This window comes from Chionomys nivalis, chromosome 24 (genome assembly GCF_950005125.1).
Source record: "Chionomys nivalis chromosome 24, mChiNiv1.1, whole genome shotgun sequence".
In the NCBI taxonomy this organism is placed as follows: Eukaryota; Metazoa; Chordata; class Mammalia; order Rodentia; family Cricetidae; genus Chionomys; species Chionomys nivalis.
Window position 1 is genome coordinate 44,688,991 of NC_080109.1, and position 21,412 is coordinate 44,710,402.

Below are 21,412 nucleotides of genomic sequence, written 5' to 3' on the forward strand. Positions count from 1 at the left end.
TGAATGTCTGTTGTGCGGGACAGGAGTTCTTTTATGAAGCAACAGCCCTTGAACGTTCCTTCCTGGTGTCTGGTGTCTGTAAGGAGATTTGTACAGCTTTGCTGCTGAGTCCGTCAGTCCAGGGACCTGAAGGTCATAGACCTCATCATGAGGTAGAAATGAGGCATTTACATTTTGTTTTCATTGTCTGTAAATCAAGGTTATCGGTTTTTAGGTAAACAGATTTTGATATGGCTATCTTGAATTCCCTACTTTGCAATCCTTGCTGTTTAAAAGCAGTCATAATAAATAAGTAGCATTTTAAATTCTAAAGAAACTTTATTTCCTTTAGTTTTGCACTATATGCAGATGCTATAGATTTTTAGCAAATATATATGTGCATAATGCATAAATATGTTTGTGTGGCTATAATACACTCTTGCTTTCCATTCCTTCTAGTTAAGGTCTCTCTCTTCTGTTCCCTCTCAGGGTCTCACTCTCGGTACTCTTGACTGTACTGGAATTTGATGTGTAGACCGGGCTGGCCTCAGGCTCACAGAGATCCTCCTGACTTTGCTTCCTGAGTGCTGGGATTAAAGATGTGCACCATGACAGTCAGTGGGCCTCACTATTGAGTCTAGGCTGGTTTCAAACTCTGGTAATTCTCCTGCCTTAGCCTCCCAATTGCTGGAATTACAAAAGTGAGCCTCATGCCTGGCTTAGGTTTGGGTTTTGATGGTCTATGGTGCTTCTATTAATTGGATCACTTCAGTACTTTAGAGCTAAAGATTTTTCTGTGCTAATTTTTAGTCATTTGTATTTAGTGGTAGAAATTATTTGCATCTACCTTCAACATGGAACTCAGGGAAGGGAAAGATCTATGGTACAATTTCATACCAACTCCTAGCTAAGGGACAAGTGTGTAAGTTCTGGTGATTCATCTAAGGTCACAGCATTAAAAACAGGAGAAACGGCTTGAGTCTCCTAAACCAATGGTTTCTCCTGTACTGAAAGCTTACATTTTTAAAATTAGATTGTAAATTTCTGAAAGACCAAATATTAATTCCCCCCCTTTTTCCCTCCAGTGGAATCTTTTTTTTTCTTTCCATTATTCGAGACTGGGTTTCTCTGTGTAGTCCTTGCTGTCCTAGAACTCACTCTGTAGACCAAGCTGTCCTCAAACTCATAGGTCCACTTGCCTGTGCCTCCAGAGTGCTGGGATTAAAGGTGTCACCACCCCTGCCTGGCTATAGCAGAATCCTATTTTTTCTGTTATGAAAAATGGAAGTAGGCTCCAATACTAACAGCTGAACAAGTGGCTGTATCAAACTACGACCACACTAAAACCCTCTTCAAAATGATGGACACAGACAATTTTCTTACCTACTGCTCACAGTAAGATAGTTTTGTCCATTGGCATCTCATTACATTGGGATATACTGTCAACTAGCGTGTCCGTCTCGAAGAAAAAGTTTACAAAAATTATATGAAAGGCTTCTAGGCAGGGGAGCTGCCATATTAATATGCTTAGGTTGCTTAGCTTATTCAGTGACAAAGTACATATAATTTATAAATAGAATTTAAATTATGTTCTTGTTCTGAAGACTGTGAACAATTTCCCACTTGCACCTTGGGGGAACACCAGCTGATCAGAACTCAAGAGTTCCACGTGTGGGTTTCAGCGGCCTCCAGACGCTTCAGGATGCAATAGCTCTTTTGTTCTGATGACTGCAGATGAATCACTAGAAGGTATTAAAGGAAGAAATAGCTACATTACCTGCAATTATTTTATAAGGACAGCTGGGTACTACACATGGTCTTAGCCTCTGAGTTCGGGGGTAAATGTCAAGACAGGTTGGAACACTTCTTGTGTATTTCATCTTTATACTTCATGACTTCATTACTATGCCTAGCTGTGTGTTGTTTAATTAAATTAAATGAATGTCTTTTGAGACTATATATCCCAAGCCCCTTTGAGCTACTTGTACGACTCCTCTCTTGACCATCTGAGTCCTGGATTTATATTGTGTACCACCATAACCTGCTAGTGTGTGCTGGTTTTCATTTTATTTCTTGACCAGTGGCTTCAGATTAAGATACGGCTTGATACTGAATGAACGTCATTAATGTCAGGGTTGGGACAAGAACTTGGCTGTGCCATTTGCAAATTTGTAGTGCTCTTTCTACAAAGCATTTGTTTTATGTTAGGGTACCACTAGGTGACATGACTTTGAGTAAGAAACGGAAAGGGTGTGTGGTGTAAAGACTAATGTGTATCATCAAATGCAAAAGGCTGTGTGTATGTGGGCTTCCATCAGCTCCTGAACACACCCACAAATCATTTGTTGATTAGATGGGTGTTCTCTGTGCATTTGGCTAAATGTTTGCTAAAATAACGCTAGAAACTAGACCTGTGCCCTTTTATAGATTAGGGAAACAGTTTATCCCACAACACAGTATTCTCTAGCATGGTGCAAGGTTTGCACAAGTATTTCAAGAGAGAGGGCTTGGGCTGAAATCAGTTATATCTACATCAGGGCCTCAAGCTCTGAGCCATTAGACTCTGGAGATTCATCAGTGGGTCTACAGCCTTGGCCAGCCAACCAAGATAGACTTCCAAATATGGGAATATTTCTTGCCTGTGGCTCCAGAGGACAAGGGTGGAATCCTAGGCAGCAGGCAAAAGTTCCAGCAGTCTTCATGCAAAGGATGGATCCATCCTTGAGATGAGTGGCTCCCTGTGGAGCTGCACATCTGCTGTGCACTGGGCAAGGAAGAATGACAGTGCGTCCGGAACCCGTCAGAAGAGATGACCGCAGCTACTGATGTCACTCAAAGTTTGTCTTTGGTTTTCTGCCTCCCTGTAATTTCTTCCTTCTCTCAAGTTTTAATTTTGCCTGGCAACTAGACATTTCCTGTCTTTTCTCATGTCTCTTATTTGCCTGCAATTAATCTCTTCCAAGCCATGCCACCAGATTTCAGGAATCTGATTTTATGGGGCTGCTGGCTTCCTATATAAGACTATTGATCATGTCACTGAGCATCAAGATGTCTCAGAGGGGGAATAATTATGTCTATGATAAACTAAATGGCTTTGCAAAATTGATATGTGTGCATATATATAATCTATATATAAATCAATATGTATTATATATGGGTATATTTCCATGTGCTTTATTTCAACAGCAAACTGAAACTCCAAGTGATAATAATAAATAAAAGTGCTTCCTTCATGATCTCACAAAGGAAGTTTATGTGCCTTGTTAGACTCACTGAGGTTGGCTTCTGCGCACTGGGAAATGAAGGCTTGCATTCACACTGCGGTGATTCCCATCTCCTTGGACCCCATATCTTGGCAATAATCCTCCCAAGGTTCTCTGGATGTAATTGTTCCTCAGAGGCTGTTGACTCCTACCTTAGTCTGCACTACATATAAGAACACTTAAGCTTTCTTGTAAAAGGAAATAGGTTAGCTTCATTGTTAATTTATGATCCTGAGAAAAATCAAATATGTCATATGCTAAAGGCTGACATTTGAAATGTCAAGGTCTCATTATTTAGGAGAAGGAAAATTGTTAGGAAAAAGAAATTATTCAACGCAGGTACAGGTAGAACAGACTGTTTTCAGAAACTAGTGAAGAACAAGCAGTCATCCGACTTGAAGAAGAGAGAACCTGCTTTTTTAATTGCTGTGTAGTACTGCCCAAAGGAGAGCAGAAAAAATAAACATTAAAACCTTCGAGTTTTACAGATTATCCTCCACCTGGATAAGCACAGCTTGGAAATGCCATGATTTCATGGGATAGTAATTGTACATCCCCAGATGCCAAAAAAAAATGTGACCTCAATTTCTCTGCAAGCTTGTAAATCAATAACCCATAAAAACCTGTGGGAAATATAAAAGATAGCCATAAAACCTCTAAATTTGGTTTTGCTCATAATCGTTTTTGACTTTTTTTCAGATGCAAACAACAATGAAGGAAGAGGCCTTTGCACATTTCAACTGGGTAGCAGCGTCTTTGTGTCAGCAACCTCCTGGCAACCTGGGAGGAGAGCTGCAGGAAGTGGACCACCGAACAGCCAGTTTGCCCAAGTAGAAGGAGCCTCAGAGTGCCTCCCTTTTTAGAATCCATATCATTCTCAAATGAGAGAAAATGAAAAGAAATTTAGAGTTTACTCTTCCTTTAAAAAACTATTAAAAACATCCCAAAGCCTCTTTAGAAGAGGGGAGGGGGAGACAGAGAGAGATAGAGTGAGAGAGACAGAGAAACACATACAGAAAAACAGAGAGACAGAGAAACAGACACACAAAGAAACAGAGAGACAGAGAAACAGAGAGACAGAGAAACAGACACACAGAGAGACAGATACACAGAGAGACAGCGAAACAGACAGAGAGATAGACACAGAGAGAGACAGAGACAGAGAGAGACGGGACGGGGGTTGGGGGACGACAAAAAGAGACAGAAATGAGCTGACTATGATTTTCCCGGGTAATTGACAGATACTTCTGCAAAAATCCAAGCAGGGTCATTAACAGCCTGGCACATTTTAAAGCCTAGGACAGAGTAAGTGTTGCTGAGGAGGGTCTGGGGACTAATTTTTATGCCACTGTTCTCTGAGTGATCTGAATGGTCTATGCCAACACAGGGGGGCAGGATGCTTCCCCCCGCAGTGCACATTCTGAGGCACGGGCAGGAATCTCTGCCTCCAGGTTCTTGTGTGATCTGGAGGCTGACAAAAGAGCTACTGTTCTCCCGAGACTTAGGGCACCAAAGGCAAGCAGTTTCTGGAGAGATGGCCTTGTGGCTGAGTCCCACACCGAGGTGAACTAACTGCTCCACTTTGCTGGGAGGAGGCTTCTGCACCACGCATGCAGCAGGCATGTGACTGAAGAACGGGGGTGGTGTGTGGAGAAGGGAGAGGGAGAAGCAAGCCCACTTACTTGGCAGTGTGGGCAAATCAAGTGCATGCCATCTTACCGACATATTAATGTGAATTTGCATGTGTGTACGGTTCAGATTCTGCCCTTCTTTCTCTCCCCCACTCTCTGCCTTTCCCTTCCTCTTTCTCAGCCCAAGGCCTACAAAACTCACAGAACACCACTGAAGAACTACACAGAAACCACACCACCAGCAATGTCACGGTCACTATCTCCTTCATGGGAACACTCAACCTTGGATCAAACATATGCCTCATTACACCTTTCAGTTAAAAGTGAACCTCTCCTACTGGCATGCCGCCTCAAATAGCATCAAAGCAAAATGAAACACAGGCAGCATTTAACAACGCTGGTAACCATGGAAACATATCATTAAAGAATATATAAACAGGAATGAATAATTAGATGAGAAATTCATTTCCATATTTATCTTTTTTTCCAAGAGCCAGGAAAAGAAGCTCTCGTTTGCCTTGCATCTCAATTTGGACACCTCCTCTTTAGCCTGCCTTCTAATTGAAAAAAATAGAACATTTTGTAAAATGGGAATTTCAATATTGCTTATCTTAATAGACAAATCTCTTTTCAGGCAAGTGGCTTCAGAGGACTTCAGTGGCCGTTGCGGCGTAGCTATGCCATGGCAGCAAGCCAGGCCACCGAAGCACTGGGAGAGCTCTTGCGGCAGGAGGGGGACAGCAATTACTCATATTTAACAGCTGGAAGCATGAAGGGCTTAACTTCCGGGAGGAAAGACATTGTGGACGGACAGAGGCAGTCTCTCCCAGCCCTTCACCCTCATGCAGCTCCAGGTAAGCTGCGGAGTAGGTTAACCTGGCTATGAACGTAGCAGATTTAGAATGTGCTTACATTTAGTTCAAGGCAGTCATTGGGTGGGGACAGGAGTGTTAGAGGACCCCCCCCATCTCTAATGGTTAGATCAGTTGTTAAATTGACCCACCATAGAGACGTCTGGGAGAGAGCCTCAGTGAGGGATTGCGTGTGTTAAAGGCTGGCCTGTGGGGCGAGTGTCTTAGGTAACCAGCATAGGAAGACACCGCCCGATGTGGGCACCACTCCCTAGGCGAGGGTCCCGTGTTAGAGTGGAGCTGAGTGTAAGCAAGCAGCAAGCTCTTTCACAAGAGTGCATTATTCTCTTTCTTCTGACTATGGGTGTGATGTGCAGCTGTTTGAAGTTCCTGAGGTGACTTATCCATAGCGGTGCACTATAATCCGGAATTGTAGGCTGGAGAAAATCCCTTGTCCCCTAAGCTGCTTTTTGTTAGGGAAGTTTCATCACAGACAACAGAAATGAAACGGGATTGCCACTTAACCCAGGTGACCCTAAAGCAGTTGGTCACTAGACACCACTGTTGAGATCCACTGAGGAGACCTAGTACTTTATCACAGAGAAGCGTAAGCTAAGAGAACAATAGTGTACACCTGTTGGTTTCCTCATTCCCCCCATCTTGTGCCAATATTGTATTCATGACTTTGTCCTGGTTCTGTAGGCAGAACTTCCTTAATGCTCAGGGTTGGTCTTGTGACTTCCTTTGGCTCTCCTGACGTGAGCACACTTGGCGCAGAGGATTCTAGTAACTGTACTCTGGCTTTCTCTTGCAATGCCACATTTCCTCCTAAGAACCACAGCAAAAAGTTATCGGTCAAGGGAGCTAGAAAGATGTGTGGAACACAGGTGGACGTCTCTCAAACTTGGAGCTGAACCCAACGAAGAGTAACCTAGATCATCTGAATCTGAGCCATGCTGATTACTGGGCGTTTTACGGTGGTTGTCATGTAACATTATCACGTTAGCATTAGCTGATCCATACAGAAATGAAGCCAGGATTTAGCAGCAGACCCTAGCCTGCTGCTTGATCCTCAGCCCTGCACTGTCCCTCCTGCTGCAGGGCCTCTGTTTGCTTTCTGCAGGGAGTGAGCAGCAGTCAGCATCAGGACCATTGCCTTCCCAGGATCCTTTGCTCCACTCATAGCACTCAGCCTCAGGGAGCTCTGTCAGTTTCCTCAGTAGGCTTTCTTTAACTCCTGCTCTTGTTCCTTCCGTTACGTCCTTTCAGCTTTCCAAAGAGCCTCGATAAACCCATTCCCATCATTGTATCCAGAGGCTGCCCATTGTTGAGTTAAACTCTCTCAGATCAAATTTATTTTGCATTTGACCCAAGGCCGACAAGAGAGTTGATGCCAAGTAGTGGGAGTTTAAGCACAATGCGTGGCATTTGATGGAGAAATATCTCTGGGTAAGTGGCTTTGGCACTTCTCAAATTATGTATAATCTGAATAATCTTCAGTAACTTGGCTGCTTTCAGATATCAGACATCCATTTTACAAACTCTGTCTGACAAGGCCAAGTAAATAAATATATAATGAATACTGGCCATTAAGTGAGATTCTCACATGGAATTTCTGTTCTGTATCTTTCTGTGGGGAACACTCACATGGAGGTACATGCCTAGGGAACACACTTTTTCTTCTCCAAAAAAATGTAGGTGTTTTATTCAATATAATGATAGATGTTTCTGGTTCCTTGACCTTACTTTACCTATAATTTCATGTTGAAGGTTTTATTTTTGTTCTGATGTAGAGACGTAAGTTTTCACTAAGTAGGTGAGTAATATTGGAATAACTTTGCAATATCAAGAAAAAAAAAACAAAGAGTAGAAAGCTAGGCTTTATTGTAGTAAGGAGGAACCGGTGGGCAGTGTCCTGCCACCCAGCTAACTTATACCCTGAAATAACAACACACAAATTGTATTCATTTAAACACTGCCTGGCTCATTAGTTCTAACCTCTTATTGGCTAACTCTTACATATTCGTTTAACTTATCTCCATTAATGTGTATTGCCACTTGACTGTGGCTTACTGGCATGAGTCTATCCAGCGTCCGTCTCGGAGAGGAGAGCCATGGCATTTGACACACTTTTTCCCAACATTCCATTCTGTCTACTCCGCACACCTAAAGGCTGCACTATCAAAAGGCCAAGGCAGCTTCTTTATTCAACCAATGAAAGCAACACAAATATAGGAGGAAGGACCCCATACACCACTTTATTGTTAGTCTGAACTCCCAATTCATTCCAGGGACAGATTACCTACAAGACTCAATGGTCATTACAGATACTTATATGTGGTTTCTGCTTCTTTTGCAATCATCTTGAATAGAAGGAATGAATAGCCAATGCCTTGGACATTCGTGGAGCATGGACACCAACCACTCCAAAGAACCTTATAAAAGAGCGGCCTTTTCCATATAGTCTGACAGGTCTCAACACAGCGGAAGCTAGAAAGGCAGCTGTAATTTTGAGCTTCAAACACATGTGTGTCTGGGCAGTGGTGGCACACACCTTTAATCCCAGCACTTGGGAGGCAGAGGCAGGCGGATCTCTCTGAGTTGGAGGCCAGTTTGATATACAAGAGGTAGTTCCAGGACAGTCTCCAAAGCTACAGTGAAACATTGCCTCAAAACACCCAAACTAAACCAAAACAAGACAAAAAGACCACATATGCATGTGTACAGGAAAATGCTAAACGATTTCCTGACTAAGGAAATTCATTTCCCCTCCTGTGCAAGCAAATTCAGAGAGCTGGTCTCACTTTTAGATAACCACAGATAACTGTATAGTGTGCAGCCTGTGAGACCCCTTCTTTCATATACATATGTATACATGTATATAATTTATAATCAGAACATAATTGTACATATGTATAGAGTACAGTGTGATTGTTTGATTCACATATACAATACACAATGATAAAATCGGGACAATTAGCACTTCTTTGCATAGTCACTGACTTTCTTAATTACAAAACAATGATGGCAAAATATTCCCATGTTAGATGTTACTGGTTTTGGCTTCATGTCAAACTAATTTTTAATTTGATTGACTTATTAAACAACTTATTGAGTGGCATTTTTGCAAAGTGCTTTGATGGCACCATGGAAGAAAGAATATTAAGCGGTGGTATGTGCTTTAATTAAGCTACAGTCCTAGAATTCTTTCTTGTAAATATCTTATGGTAGAATATGGCTGTTCCTCTCTAACCCATGACGGAAGTCTTCCAAAACTCTCCATAGATGCTTGAAAATATGCATTATACCTAATCCCACTTGAATGAAATATGTCCCCTCATGAAAAGGTCTATCATAAGACGTAGTTTATAACTTAGGCACAATGAGAGATTAGCAGCAGAGACGAGTAACAAAACAAGAGTTAAAGCAACAAAGGTTAGCGAATGTGCTTTCTCCTTTTCTGTCTTACTGTGCCTCTGCTTTCTCATTTAAAGGATGCCCTTCACATGCTTTCTTTGATATGTGAGAATCACTACTTGGCCAATTACTAAGAAAATGTGCCAACTCAACACAAGTACACTATGACCGATGGCCTGGGGGATGAAATGGCCACAGTGGGTTTTAACACGTGGGATGTTTCATCAGGTTACTCCAAATGGTATACAGGTTAGCTTTAGACCCTCTTCCCCCTCTTCCTGCTCCTCCTCCTTTTTCTCTGCCTCCTTGTCGCTCCCTCTTTTTTTATCAAGATGGGCTCACTAGGAGTCCCTGGTTGGGCTGGATCTCACCACATAGGTGAAACTGGTCTAAAAGTCGCGAAGATCCACCTGCCTCTGCACACAGAGTGCTGAGATTGCAGGTGGGAGTCAACATATCTGGCCACCGTTTGGAATTTTCAAGTCTCTGTTGAATGTGGGTAACTGAAGCTGAAGAAAGAGATGTTGCTGATGAAGAGGGATGGTATGTGTGGTCTCTCATTTGCTTACTTCTGTTTCCCTGGCATGTAGTGTCGTGCCTACAGATAATTAAAGGCAAATGAATATGAACGATGAAGGCCATTTCTCAGTGTATAAGAAAGGTAGTCACCAACTTCAAAAGTGTCTGCATAGCTCAACTGAAAAGATTTCAAGTTTTAATGACAGAGCAAGGTTGATGGAAGCACACTATGACAAGAACATGCTTGAGATATTATTTTGCTTTAGTGCTAGAAGCAGCAGGTCAAGCCCAATGTCAAGGACAAAAGGAGTCATGGTAATAAAGAGTGCTGTATAAAGAGAAGGAGCAGTTTAAGTGGGCTCAATCCCTGATGTGTATGGGAACACCTTAGGAGTCAATACAGCGTACTAAATCTTTGGGCATGTGAAGAGGGGATGTCCAGTTCTTGGTTCTGTTCATTGAGAGTAGAAGAAACACACCCAAACAAACAAACAAACCCAAAAACCTTCTTAGTGAACTTTCTTTGGAAGCTATGCAGGCCATTGATAGTTTTGAGATGAAGAACATTTCAATGCCAAGTTGGATGGGACGTTTTCGTGTTCTCTGCACAGATGGAGAACCTGTGAAGCTGGCACTGCCCCAGCCTTTGCTGTTTCACTGCAGAAAGAGACTCCGCATGTCACGCTCTCTGCACAGGCCTGTGTTGGTGTCAACAGCTTTTCCAACAATCCCCAAAGAGGGCTCTCTCCTGCTGTGAAAGTCCTTGGCTTCCTCACAGCCAAGCAGCACAGCCTCTCAGGAGCCCTTTGTATAGATGCAAGAGCCATGATGAAATTCTTTCTGATTATGAAGTCTCTGTGAAGACAGAGGTTTAGAAGGATTCTGTTTGGTTAGTAGTTTTGCATTTTTTCAAGATAAAGAAAACGTAGTATAATTTGGTAATGGGTTCATTCTAGAACGTAGCTTTGTGATGACTGGATACCATAGCCTGCAAGTGAGGTGAAGCTTTGACCTGAAGATGCTGAAGTCATCTGTAAGTAGTCCTGCTGGGGGACCTCCCTCTTGTCCTTTCTCTAATCAGCATCTCTAAATGAAGTGCCTGGAGTCAGATAACTTGAATCCTTCCAGCCTTGGAGCTGAGACTGACAGCTTCCCGAGAGTTTTCAGTGGAGACGCTACAGACACATGACAAATGGTTTATCTTAACATTGCAAGAAACTGCTGGTGTAGATAACCTTGGTGATGTCATCCTAACAAAGACCTCAGTGGCCCAAGGGTTGGAAGTGATGTAATATGATTTCAAATAGAAGATGTTGGTATTTCTTGATTGGTGTTTACACACCTGAAATGCTGTGAGCCACAGGACCTCTGACTTCATTTGCAATTGGTGATTTTGTTAGTCCAAGTTTTACTATTTGCTGCCATTAAAATGAAACATTGAAGTTGATATTATGTCAAACATTTCAGCTTCGTATACCAGAGAAATTAGAACCTTCTTATAATTGAGTAAAAGACATAATTCTTTTTCAGTGTTGCTTTGATGTTTAGGTCAATTTCTAATGAAATGAGATAAATAAACACCCTGTTTATATCTGTCTCTGTCTTCTCTGTCTGTCTGTGTCTTTCTCTCATGTGCTCGTGTGTGTATGTGTGTGTGTGTGTGTGTGTGTGTGAGAGAGAGAGAGAGAGAGAGAGAGAGAGAGAGAGAGAGAGAGAGAGAGAGATGTTTGTGAGCATTATTCTGGATTGAATGTTTGTCAACTGAATCTGATTCTCAGCAAGGACTGAGATTATGATTTGAAGACCTGAAGGTTGCTGATTGGTGATGAAAATTGAGAAAATAAAAATTCGGTGGGGAGTGAACTGAAGATCGGCCAGTTTGCTCCTGTTCAGTGGGATTTCTCTGCACTTCTCTTGTGGTTATTTTACAGTATAATTTCTGTTGCTGCCTTTTCCGATTCCAGGTGATGAGCAGTGCAGAGAGGGTCAGTCTGTGATCTCATTGCAGAAGACAAGGCCGTACAAACTTATGAATGTCTTGTAAACACATGGCTGAGAGAGAACACGGGAGAAGAGTCTATATCAGTGGAAGGTTACAACCTCCTTGTTTATAGGATTCTGGACACTTTAGACTGCCACTAAGGAGCTGAAGGTAGAACATATCTTCTAACTGGATAAGGTTTTTGTATTAATATTATTGCAGAGGTAGGAAAGATAGCTTGGTGGGAAAGAATATTTGCTTTTCTTCCAGGAGACCAGAGTTCAGTTTTAGTACCTACAGTGGGAAGCTTACAATTGCCTGTAACTCCAGTTCCGTGGCATCTAACACTCTCCTCTGGCCTCTATGTGGAACCCACACATGCGCATGCTCTCTCTCTCTCTCTCTCTCTCTCTCTCTCTCTCTCTCTCTCTCTCTCTCTCTCTCCCACACACACACACACACATACACACACACACACCCCTTAAGGCATCTTATTCAAACATCCAGTTCTCAGCCCGTCCAAGCACTCCCTGTCTTGCTGATTAGCACAGCTTTGTGATGAAGTTTCAAGATGTTCTCCACAAGGATGGCTGGTGGCAGAAGACTGGCCGTCTTGCTACAGAGACGGTGTGTTTTAGTGCAACCATCAGAAGTTATTTTCAACCCTCCGGACCTCTGCAGAGGTGATACTATTAGAGAATAAGATGTGCAAACACTTTTATTCAGACGGCTGTAGCTCAGTGTGAGCTGCCATCTGACACGGACTGCTATGCCATTTTCCATCCCTGATGGGGTGATGGTGTGGAAAGTATTTCTAATGCAATTGAAGGATGTTCCTGAGATAACAGTGGCACAGATCAGTTCTGTTGTATTTGACAGTTTGTGGGTCAATAGATGCAGAGTCGTGGAGCCTGGCACTAGAATCTTCACGTTCTGAAAGTTTCTATTTCTACATTAAGACCTCCACAGAGACTAACCAAGCAGAGGAGCCAGGGTTTTATGCACTTGAAAAGGGAACTAGCAGATGTACCTTGGACTTATGGCAGCGTTATGCTCCTGAAGCCTCACCCATCTAAGTTGAGATGCCTTCAATACATCCATCCAGAGTGGCAAATGCCGCAGGGTGGACTTGCCTGCCTTGAACACACTCAGAACACTTGCATCAGGCTTTGTTTAGGCAAATCTTCTGGCAGCCAGGCTATTTCATAATGAAACATTGACCATCTCATGTAGACTGTTGAATGCTGTACTGTGAGTGATAAAACCAAAACTAAACCCAAAACAAGTGTGAAGGTAAATAAATATTCCTAAGTCAACCATTTTCTGCTAGGGACTATCTGTAATATAGTAACTGTTTATTCATTCTTTGAATTGACTTATATAGTAGTGAGTTTCATTATAGCATTTTCATATGTCATTATCTTAGTCCCTTTCCTGCATACGCTTCTTATTTTAGAAAGGAGCAGAAAATAGTGCCGGTCTATGCAATTTTTTTGAGACAGGGTCTTCCTGCTCAGCCTCCCAAGTGCTAGAGGACACGCACATACCACATCCCTGGGCTCTGACCGTTCAGCCTTAATGGCTGTTTACAAATGGCTGTGCAGATGTTATTCGTGTATCTCTAAGGAGTATTATGAAGCTGATAAGTGAGACTGCCTGGGCAGATTAGAGAGCCAGGCAATCCTGACGTCACAGCAGCTTCATTTTTCTTAAAAGTTCTGATGTCATTTTTGGATGAGTCTAAGATTTTGAAGATTTATTTATTTATTTATTATGTATACAACATTCTGCCTCCTTGTATACCTGCATCCCAGAAGAGGGTGACAGATCTCATGGTTGTGAGCCACCATGTGGTTGCTGGGAATTGAACTCAGGACCTTTGGAAGAGCAGCCAGTGCCCTTATCCTCTGAGCCATCTCTCCAGTCCGAGTCTAAGATTTTGGATGAAGTTTTAGTACTGAAACGAGCTTTGAGGATAATCTTCTCAAACACTGTGTCAGTCACCTCTTACTTTCTACCGAAGCCAGAGACTGATTTTAGCTAGGGGTCTATGGCTAGCTGAGGCTGGAACTCATCTGAAGCAGGTCATGCTTGCAGCCAGGGGCTCTTCTCACCAATTAAAAGAATACAATGAAGAGTGTATTTTCTTATCACTTATTAATATAGAATAACAAAATATACAATTTTTGATGTTAATTTTTGCTGTTGCGAACATGTATGTATTGCCAAGTGGAGATTATTTTCTTACTTTAAGGTGAATAAAATGAGGCTATTTACGTATTTTGATAAATAAAGGAGAGAAAACTCTTGTTTAAAAGCATCAGCCTTATAATTTGTCTTTATATGTACCTGTACTGAATACATCTCCCCCTCATTCAATACAGGAAGTGCGGCATGCACACAATACGTATTTGTTTTGTAAATGAATAGCTCAAATCAAACCTTTGTTAGGAACGACTCCACATCAGACTTCCTGAGATTCAAACCCTCTCTTGCTTCTTTTAAGCTATCCTGGAATTTCTCCAATCAGACGTCAGCTATTGTATGCATCATATTGCTTGCTCGTTTTTCATACCTACCAATTCTTTACAGTTAATATTTAAAAATACCTTTCTTTTTAAGTATATGTATGCGTGCGTGAGTATGGGAATCACACACGTGAGTGCAGGTGCTCTCGGGCCAGAGAAAGGCGCTGGATCCCAGCGGGGCTGGGTTTACAGATGGGGGCAAGCTGCCAGATGTTGGGAGCTGAGTGCTCTTACCTTGCCTCAGGCCACTATAACTGCTTTGTTTCGGGTTTTTGTTTGTTTTGCTTTGCTTTTCATACTTATCTATGAAAAGATAGATACTTACTATTAGGGGATTTTTTTGGGGATTAAAAGTGTTTATCCAAACCCTCCCCCTCTTTTTTTCCCTTATAGATGACAGGTCTCAAATACAACAGGGCTAATTTAAAACTGTTATTAGAGCTTCAGGTATTTGAATGGGGAGACATAAAAGTTCCTGAGAATTTTAAATGGAAAGAGAGCGAGCTAATGAGTCAAGTTTTCCTCACAAGTCTGAGGAATGGCTTCTCTTTCATCTACCAGGGCTCTGAGAGGACGTTCTGCTGTCGTTTTGAAAATCAAGTAACAGCAGGTTTGCTGTTGCCCAGTTCAGTACGTCACCCATATCCCCCTCATCTTTTCGTCACCCTCCGCCAAGTATTAATATTATCTCAGACTTTTGCTGTTGAACCCTGTAGCTCAGAAAGGATGCATAGAAGTGCGGTGTGTTTTAGAGGACCGTGTCATCACAGTATGCCTGGAAAAAGAGTTCCTGGGATGTCTGAGTTATATTGAGTTGTAAAACTCCAGTACGGGCCAAGGGTTAACAACCCTGAATTTTGGTCCTTAAAATTAGTTTCAGAAATCTCCTTCATTACAGACACATTACCGCTGGGCGGTGGCCGTCTGATTAATTTGCCCAGAGCTACCTTCTTCAGTGGTCTTTTAAAGCACGCATCCTTCATTTTGCTTCTAGAAATGAGACGCACTCCTTCTCCCTCGCGGGGGCATCGGTTTTTACCTGCCAATACAGCTTGATGAGCTTGCTTACACCGTGCTCGCTTCCTCCGCAGAGCCAGAACATATAGTCAGCAATCATGGCACTCCTTGGGACAAAACAGATGTAAAATACCGTGAGCTTACAAGGCAGAGGGAGAGCTGTAATAGACAGCATGCACAAACCATGTGCACATTTAACCTGAGTAAGAGTAAGCCAAACAAAACACTTTTAAGGATACAGTATGTAGCTGACTGTTTTTCAAGCTACCCAAGAGTACTTATGCATGGGTGCTTATGTTCTGCTTTGGTCTTTTGTATGAAGCATCAGAAGATGCACAGAGTAGCAGATCCTAAAGGCTCCTTTTCGTGGGACTGTGTTTCTTAACAGCTCTATGTTGCACCATGCACACAGACTTTAAGATGTCTGCAAGCCTACCACAGCTCTGAACTGTTAGATGGTCATTTAAGCATGCCTCAGGCTTTACCTGAGTTAAAAGATTATTTATCTCTGATTAAATTTGCTTTTTTTGCAACTGAAAATTAAAAAACAAAACAAAACTACAATGCAACAGATAACCCTCCTCCCAACTTTGTGTCTAATTGAATTAGCTTCCAGATCCAGTGCATACAGTCAATGCATTGGTCTTATTAAGCCAGAGGATATTAAAACTATTGTGGGATGGATATTAATTCATTACTTAGCACCCCTTGGAAAACAGTTTACTTTTATAGCTGTTTCTTTGCTAGGATTCTCTATTTCTTTTTTCCCCAGAGATTGCAAATCCAATTAAATGTGACTAGAAGTAATTCCAAATTGTCACGTTAGCCAATTAAACATATAATAATCCTGTGTACCTAATCAGTAGTACCAAAAGTTTATTTATTTAAGTAGAGCTATCACTGTGTACTCCTGCCTGTTTTTCTTATCTTCGCCTGCAGATACGTGTTGTTTCTTGACATCACTGTAAATTGAATTAGAAATGTTCCTTCCCTAAATATAGGTTGTCTGAGGCAGAGAAACTATAAACTTACTATAGCACTTTTCTCAAAGAATTAAAACATTTACATTCCTGCTCATGATAGACAAAAATTAGGACTTTGAAAATCAACAGTGGGGCTGGGGAGATGGCTCAGTGGGTAAGAGCATTCGCTGTGCAAACATGTGGACCGGAGCCAGCTCGACAGTATCCTTGTAAATTCTGGGCCTGGCTATGCGTGTGACTGTCACTGCAGGGCTGTGGGGTCCCCCAGACGGGAGCATCACTTGGGCTCATTGTTTACTTAGCTCCTGTCTCACGGAAATGCGGTGAGGGTGACAGAGCAGGACACCTGGGGTCCTCTTGTGGCTTCTGCAAGAACGCGCAAGGATGTTTGTGTGTTCATGTGACACACACACACACACACACACACACACACTGGGAAAAACAATAGCGTTTAGAGGATTACTAAGCTCAATGGTTTCTTAATGCACATGGAATGTTGGAAAAGAGTTGTATCCTAACATTTCAAAGAAGTGACAGTTATCTTTGAAGGTTCCTGTCATGTTTCCCCGAGGCTGTAATAATAGGAAAAGTCTACCAGGAGGCTTTGATGCTCTGTGAGTGTGGAGAGACATCAGGAGGCAAAGCTGCATTTCAGAGGTTTGTGTTTGGTAGAAGCACCTGGAAAGTCTTCTCATAGTGATCCCAAAAGCAAGTCAACCTGCCACGAAGGTGCTCTTACTGACATTCTGCTGTCAATGTGAAGACAAAGGATCAATAGAAAATGTGGAAAGATCTACTCCCAAGGGCGGCAATGCTGTTGTTAGAGGAGGTGGGAACTACCTTGCTGTCCTAGTCTGTACTGTGCTTCCTCTTTCCACTTGAATTTGGCTGTACGGATAGGTCAGAAGTGGACTCAAATGGGGAATGTAAGTCAGAAAGACTTGAGTCCCCTGCATCTGCTTCCCCAGGGGAAAGGCAGCCACGCTTCTACTACTGGCCTTCCTCTGTCCCACAGGGCAGCCTGGGGAGTCAGTGTAGTCTGGAAATTGACAGGTGTGTGGACGACTGTGCATGTGATGATCGTGAGGCAGCTGACAGGGGTTTCATACTGTCGAATTAAAAACGAGCATCTCCAAGGACTCAGGTACCATGTGAGATCCAGGCTCTGGCAGACTTGCTCTATCAATCAATGCAAACATTACCCACTGTTCTTCCTACTCTCTGTCAGGTATCTGTTCTAACGGCCCCAAGTCCTGAACACTACTCCGTGTGGTTCAGTGTTGCTACTGTCTTTGCTTGCTGTCAGCATTCTATGCATCTAACCATCGAGGGTTTCTGCACTCTGGTCAGATCTCATCAGCTCACTCCCTTTAGGGAAGTGAGGACTTTCTGTCTGTCTGTCTGTCTGCAACTGCTAAGCACCGCATCAAGCAGTTTACACTGCAGAACGTAAACCCAGCACACCAGCTTCCACATGGGACCTCACTCGGCTGAGCCAGCCACGGGAACAGTTCTAACAATTCTCCACTCTCTGGTTGCTCTTCTCTTTCCAGTTCCCCTTTCTCCTAGAGGTTTTCTGTCAGCTCACAAATGTGCTGTCTCTCCCACTGTGAATTCTCTTGCCTGCCCCCTCCAGTGACTACCTGACTACTACTTCTTCTCCATTAAAAAACAAACAAGCAAAACCACACAAACCAACAAAAACCTTAAAAGAAGAAACACAAACCATGTGTGCTCCAAGCAGACCTGTATTCTCTCCCGTGCCTCTCACGGCTCCACACTGCTGAGGGCGGCGGTTCACCTGTCCTGATGTGACGTGTGTTCTTGGTTCAGGGATGATATTGCTTCCTACTTGGCTTTCTTTCTGGTTGTGTCCTATGTCCTAGTTGCTCTATTGAGTCTCCTGGAGTCCTCCCTTCCCCAAATTCTCACTTTCTTTTGTTCTCACTTTCTTGGTGAGCGCACTGGTTTCATGGTTTTAAGCACCAAATATATATTGGCTATCCAACCCTTCCACCATGTATGTGTCTGAAGCACTCTCTGAATCTCCCAAATCTCTGGAAGCTAACTTCCCAGCCTTTCTACTTCTCAACATTTCTACGGGATGCGTAATTGGTGTCTAATGGAACAAAATCATATGTGGGACTCTGAGCTTCCTTCCTCCCTCCCAATACCTCACAGTCTTCTCGGACTTTCTCTTCTGTGCCTTGACTTTATTATATTGTCAATCAACACATAATAATTACATAAGTTATGGAGGATAATGTGATATTTTGATAAACATATATCTCTATATATGCATATATTTATATATGAATATTTATCCATATATCCTATATGTGTGAATGTATAGATCCATATATCCTATATATGTGAATGTATTTATTCCTATTCTTATAGTGTGTGTGGAATAATCAAATGTACATAACTAGCATCTATCACTCAAGCCCCTATTATTCTTTGTAGCGAAACATTCAAAATCCTCTCTTTTCGTGATACTGAAATTACGCTATGTTACTAATGAATGCAGTCACCATACTGTGTATTAGACAAGAGACCTCATTTTCCCATCACTTTGTACCCGGTGACTGACTTCCCGCCCACTCCTTTCTAGCTTCTGCAATCAACTTTCATTTCCACAAGTAAGGGTGTATGTATTTCCTCCTGAATCTGGTTTATCATACTCAGCACATGGCTGTCCACGTTCACCTATGTAGCTGCAAGCAGGAATTCGTTGTCCTGTGACTGAGTGGTGTGCACACGTGTGTTTGCACCACGTTTTCTGCTTCCATCCATCCTCTGACGGAAGCAAGGGTGGATTTCTAATCTTGACTTCTGTGCTGTGATCAGCATGGGGTGTATTTTTTTGACACACTGATTTCACTTCAGTTGCTGCATACCTAGTAGAGTCCTTGCTTGGTCCATGCTGTGGTCATCCCCAAATCCTTGGAGTCACCCATGACTCCTCCTCCTCTCCCATTCCCTATCCAATAGCCCACATCAGAAAACTGTCCCCCTCATACCTCCAGCAGTTTTATATGGTCCATAATCTCTTACATGGTTTACTGCAACAGCCTCCAAGCTGGACTTCTTTTTCTCTGTTATTCTATTTTCAATCATGATTGAGAGTGATACCATTACAATCATTGGGTCAGAACAGCCTTCTCCAGGATTTGAATCTCTTCAAGTTAAAACCAGAGTTAATGGCATCTGACTCCCGTGCCATCTAACCACTTCTCTGACCTATTATTTCTAAAGATGTGGGTGCATGCTTGCATGCATGCTTGCATGTGTATGTGTCCTTCAAGATAAAGAAGTCATTCACTTTTCTGAAGCTGGAGTTGAAGGTGGTTGTGCTGCCTAGCCAGGATGCTGGGAGCTAGACTCCAACCTTCTCTGCAAGAGCAGCGAGTGCTTTTAAGCACTGAGACATTTCTCCAGCCCCATCTTACCTCATTTTTTGTGGACAATTCGTCCTAATTTAGGCACTCTGCACTCTTCTGTTCCTCAGAAAGACCAGCCAGGCTATTGCTATGGAAATGTATGCCTAGCCATCCTTATGAGGCTCACATCCTTAAGGTGTCAATTACATTCCGAGGCTATCCTCTTTATGGCGCACTGCATTTCTTACTTCTTCCGCAGTGGTTGTCACATTATTTTTGTATGTATGTATGTATGTATGTATGTATGTATGTATGTATGTATATATGTATGTATCATCTATCTATCTATCTATCTATCTATCTATCTATCTATCTATCTATCTATCTATCTATCTATCTATCATCTATCTACCTACATACCTACCTACCCATCTCTATCTATCTATCTATCTATCTATCTATCTATCTATCTATCTATCTATCTATCTATCTATCTATCTATCATCTATCTACCAATCAATTATCTATCATCTATCTGTCTGTCTATCTATTATCTATCTATCTATCTATCTATCTATCTATCTATCTATCTATCTATCTATCTATCTACCTATCTATCATCTATCTACCAATCAATTATCATCTATCATCTATCTATCTATCTATCTATCTATCTATCTATCTATCTATCTATCTATCTATCTATCTGTGTGCACATGGCACAGTGCACAAATGGAGGTCAGAAAGCACCTTACAGATGTTGAGTTTCTCCTCCTGCATGTGGGTTCCTGGAGACTGCACTAATGTGGTTAGGATTGGTGTAAGTGATTTCTCCTACCAAGTCATCTCACTGACACCGTCCTATTTGGCATTTCTGCTGTCCTCCACTTCCGCAGGGAGCAAGTAGCACACTTCAGCAAGTGCTTTAGAACTGGTCCACACTGTCTGTAAGTGAAATTGCAGGACTACCGCGATGCTCGCCCCCGTGTGCATGGCTTGCTCATCACCTTGCTGCGATGGAGGCACTGAAGCCTGTGACAGAGCCATGGAGCCACAGAGCCTGTGGCCTGCAAAGCTTCACTTCCTGGTCCTTTACTGGTGTGCATTCCCTCACCCCCAGACAGGGATTCATATGCTTTCGCCATTGCTTTGTCTTCATTGTCTGTTTGAACCCTGTACCTTGCTTGCATTCACACAAGTATTCATTGAATAAACAATAGCACCTTCTCAGATTTATTTGTTAAAACTAAAGAAAGAAATTAAACTCTGTGCTACAGAGACCCCGGACTCCAGCTTGAACGGTCTAGCCTTGGGTTGCTTTCACTGTCCCTGTTCGGAAGAACGATTGCAAGTGGAGATGTGGCGATGGAGCGACAATCCGATCTGTCCAGTACGAATTTCAGTGCAAGTTAGATCGCAGCAGAGCTTAAAAATGCTAATGGATGCTGACGCGTTTACTACACAAAATAAAGAGGGCGGGTGGGAGGAGGCGCACAGGCCCAGTGTGGCACATCTGAAGCTGTGTTTGGGGTGATGCCTTCAGTCATGTGTCAGCCAGCATCGAGTCCCTGCAAGCACATCTCCCACCGCTTTCATGTTATGTCTGAATTCATTTCATGGCACTGTCACGGAAGTCACGTTTCTTTACTCAACACATCTGTTAAATGTAAAAGGGTCGGAATCTGGCACAGATACGGATGTATTCGTAAGTAAAAGGTATGCGTGTCACGGACTCAGCTTATTTTGACTCAAATCATGGCACACGCACAATAACAGAGTTAGGCTTTATTCTTGGTAATGCAGAAATTAGCTTTTATTTTCTAAATTATGGTCGTGATGGGTTCCTGTATATGAGCACAT

The 21,412-nt window shown here is 42.5% G+C and overlaps 1 protein-coding gene across 1 annotated transcript in view; it reads right to left on the reverse strand.

The window, feature by feature from the left end:
* The window catches only part of Spata16 (spermatogenesis associated 16), a 253,869-nt gene that overhangs the window by 84,372 nt on the left and 148,085 nt on the right, over positions 1-21,412 (reverse strand). The window contains exon 4 of the mRNA XM_057757290.1: positions 15,209-15,293. Coding sequence (XP_057613273.1) covers positions 15,209-15,293 — 85 coding nt within the window. The remainder of the gene's footprint in view (positions 1-15,208; positions 15,294-21,412) is intronic.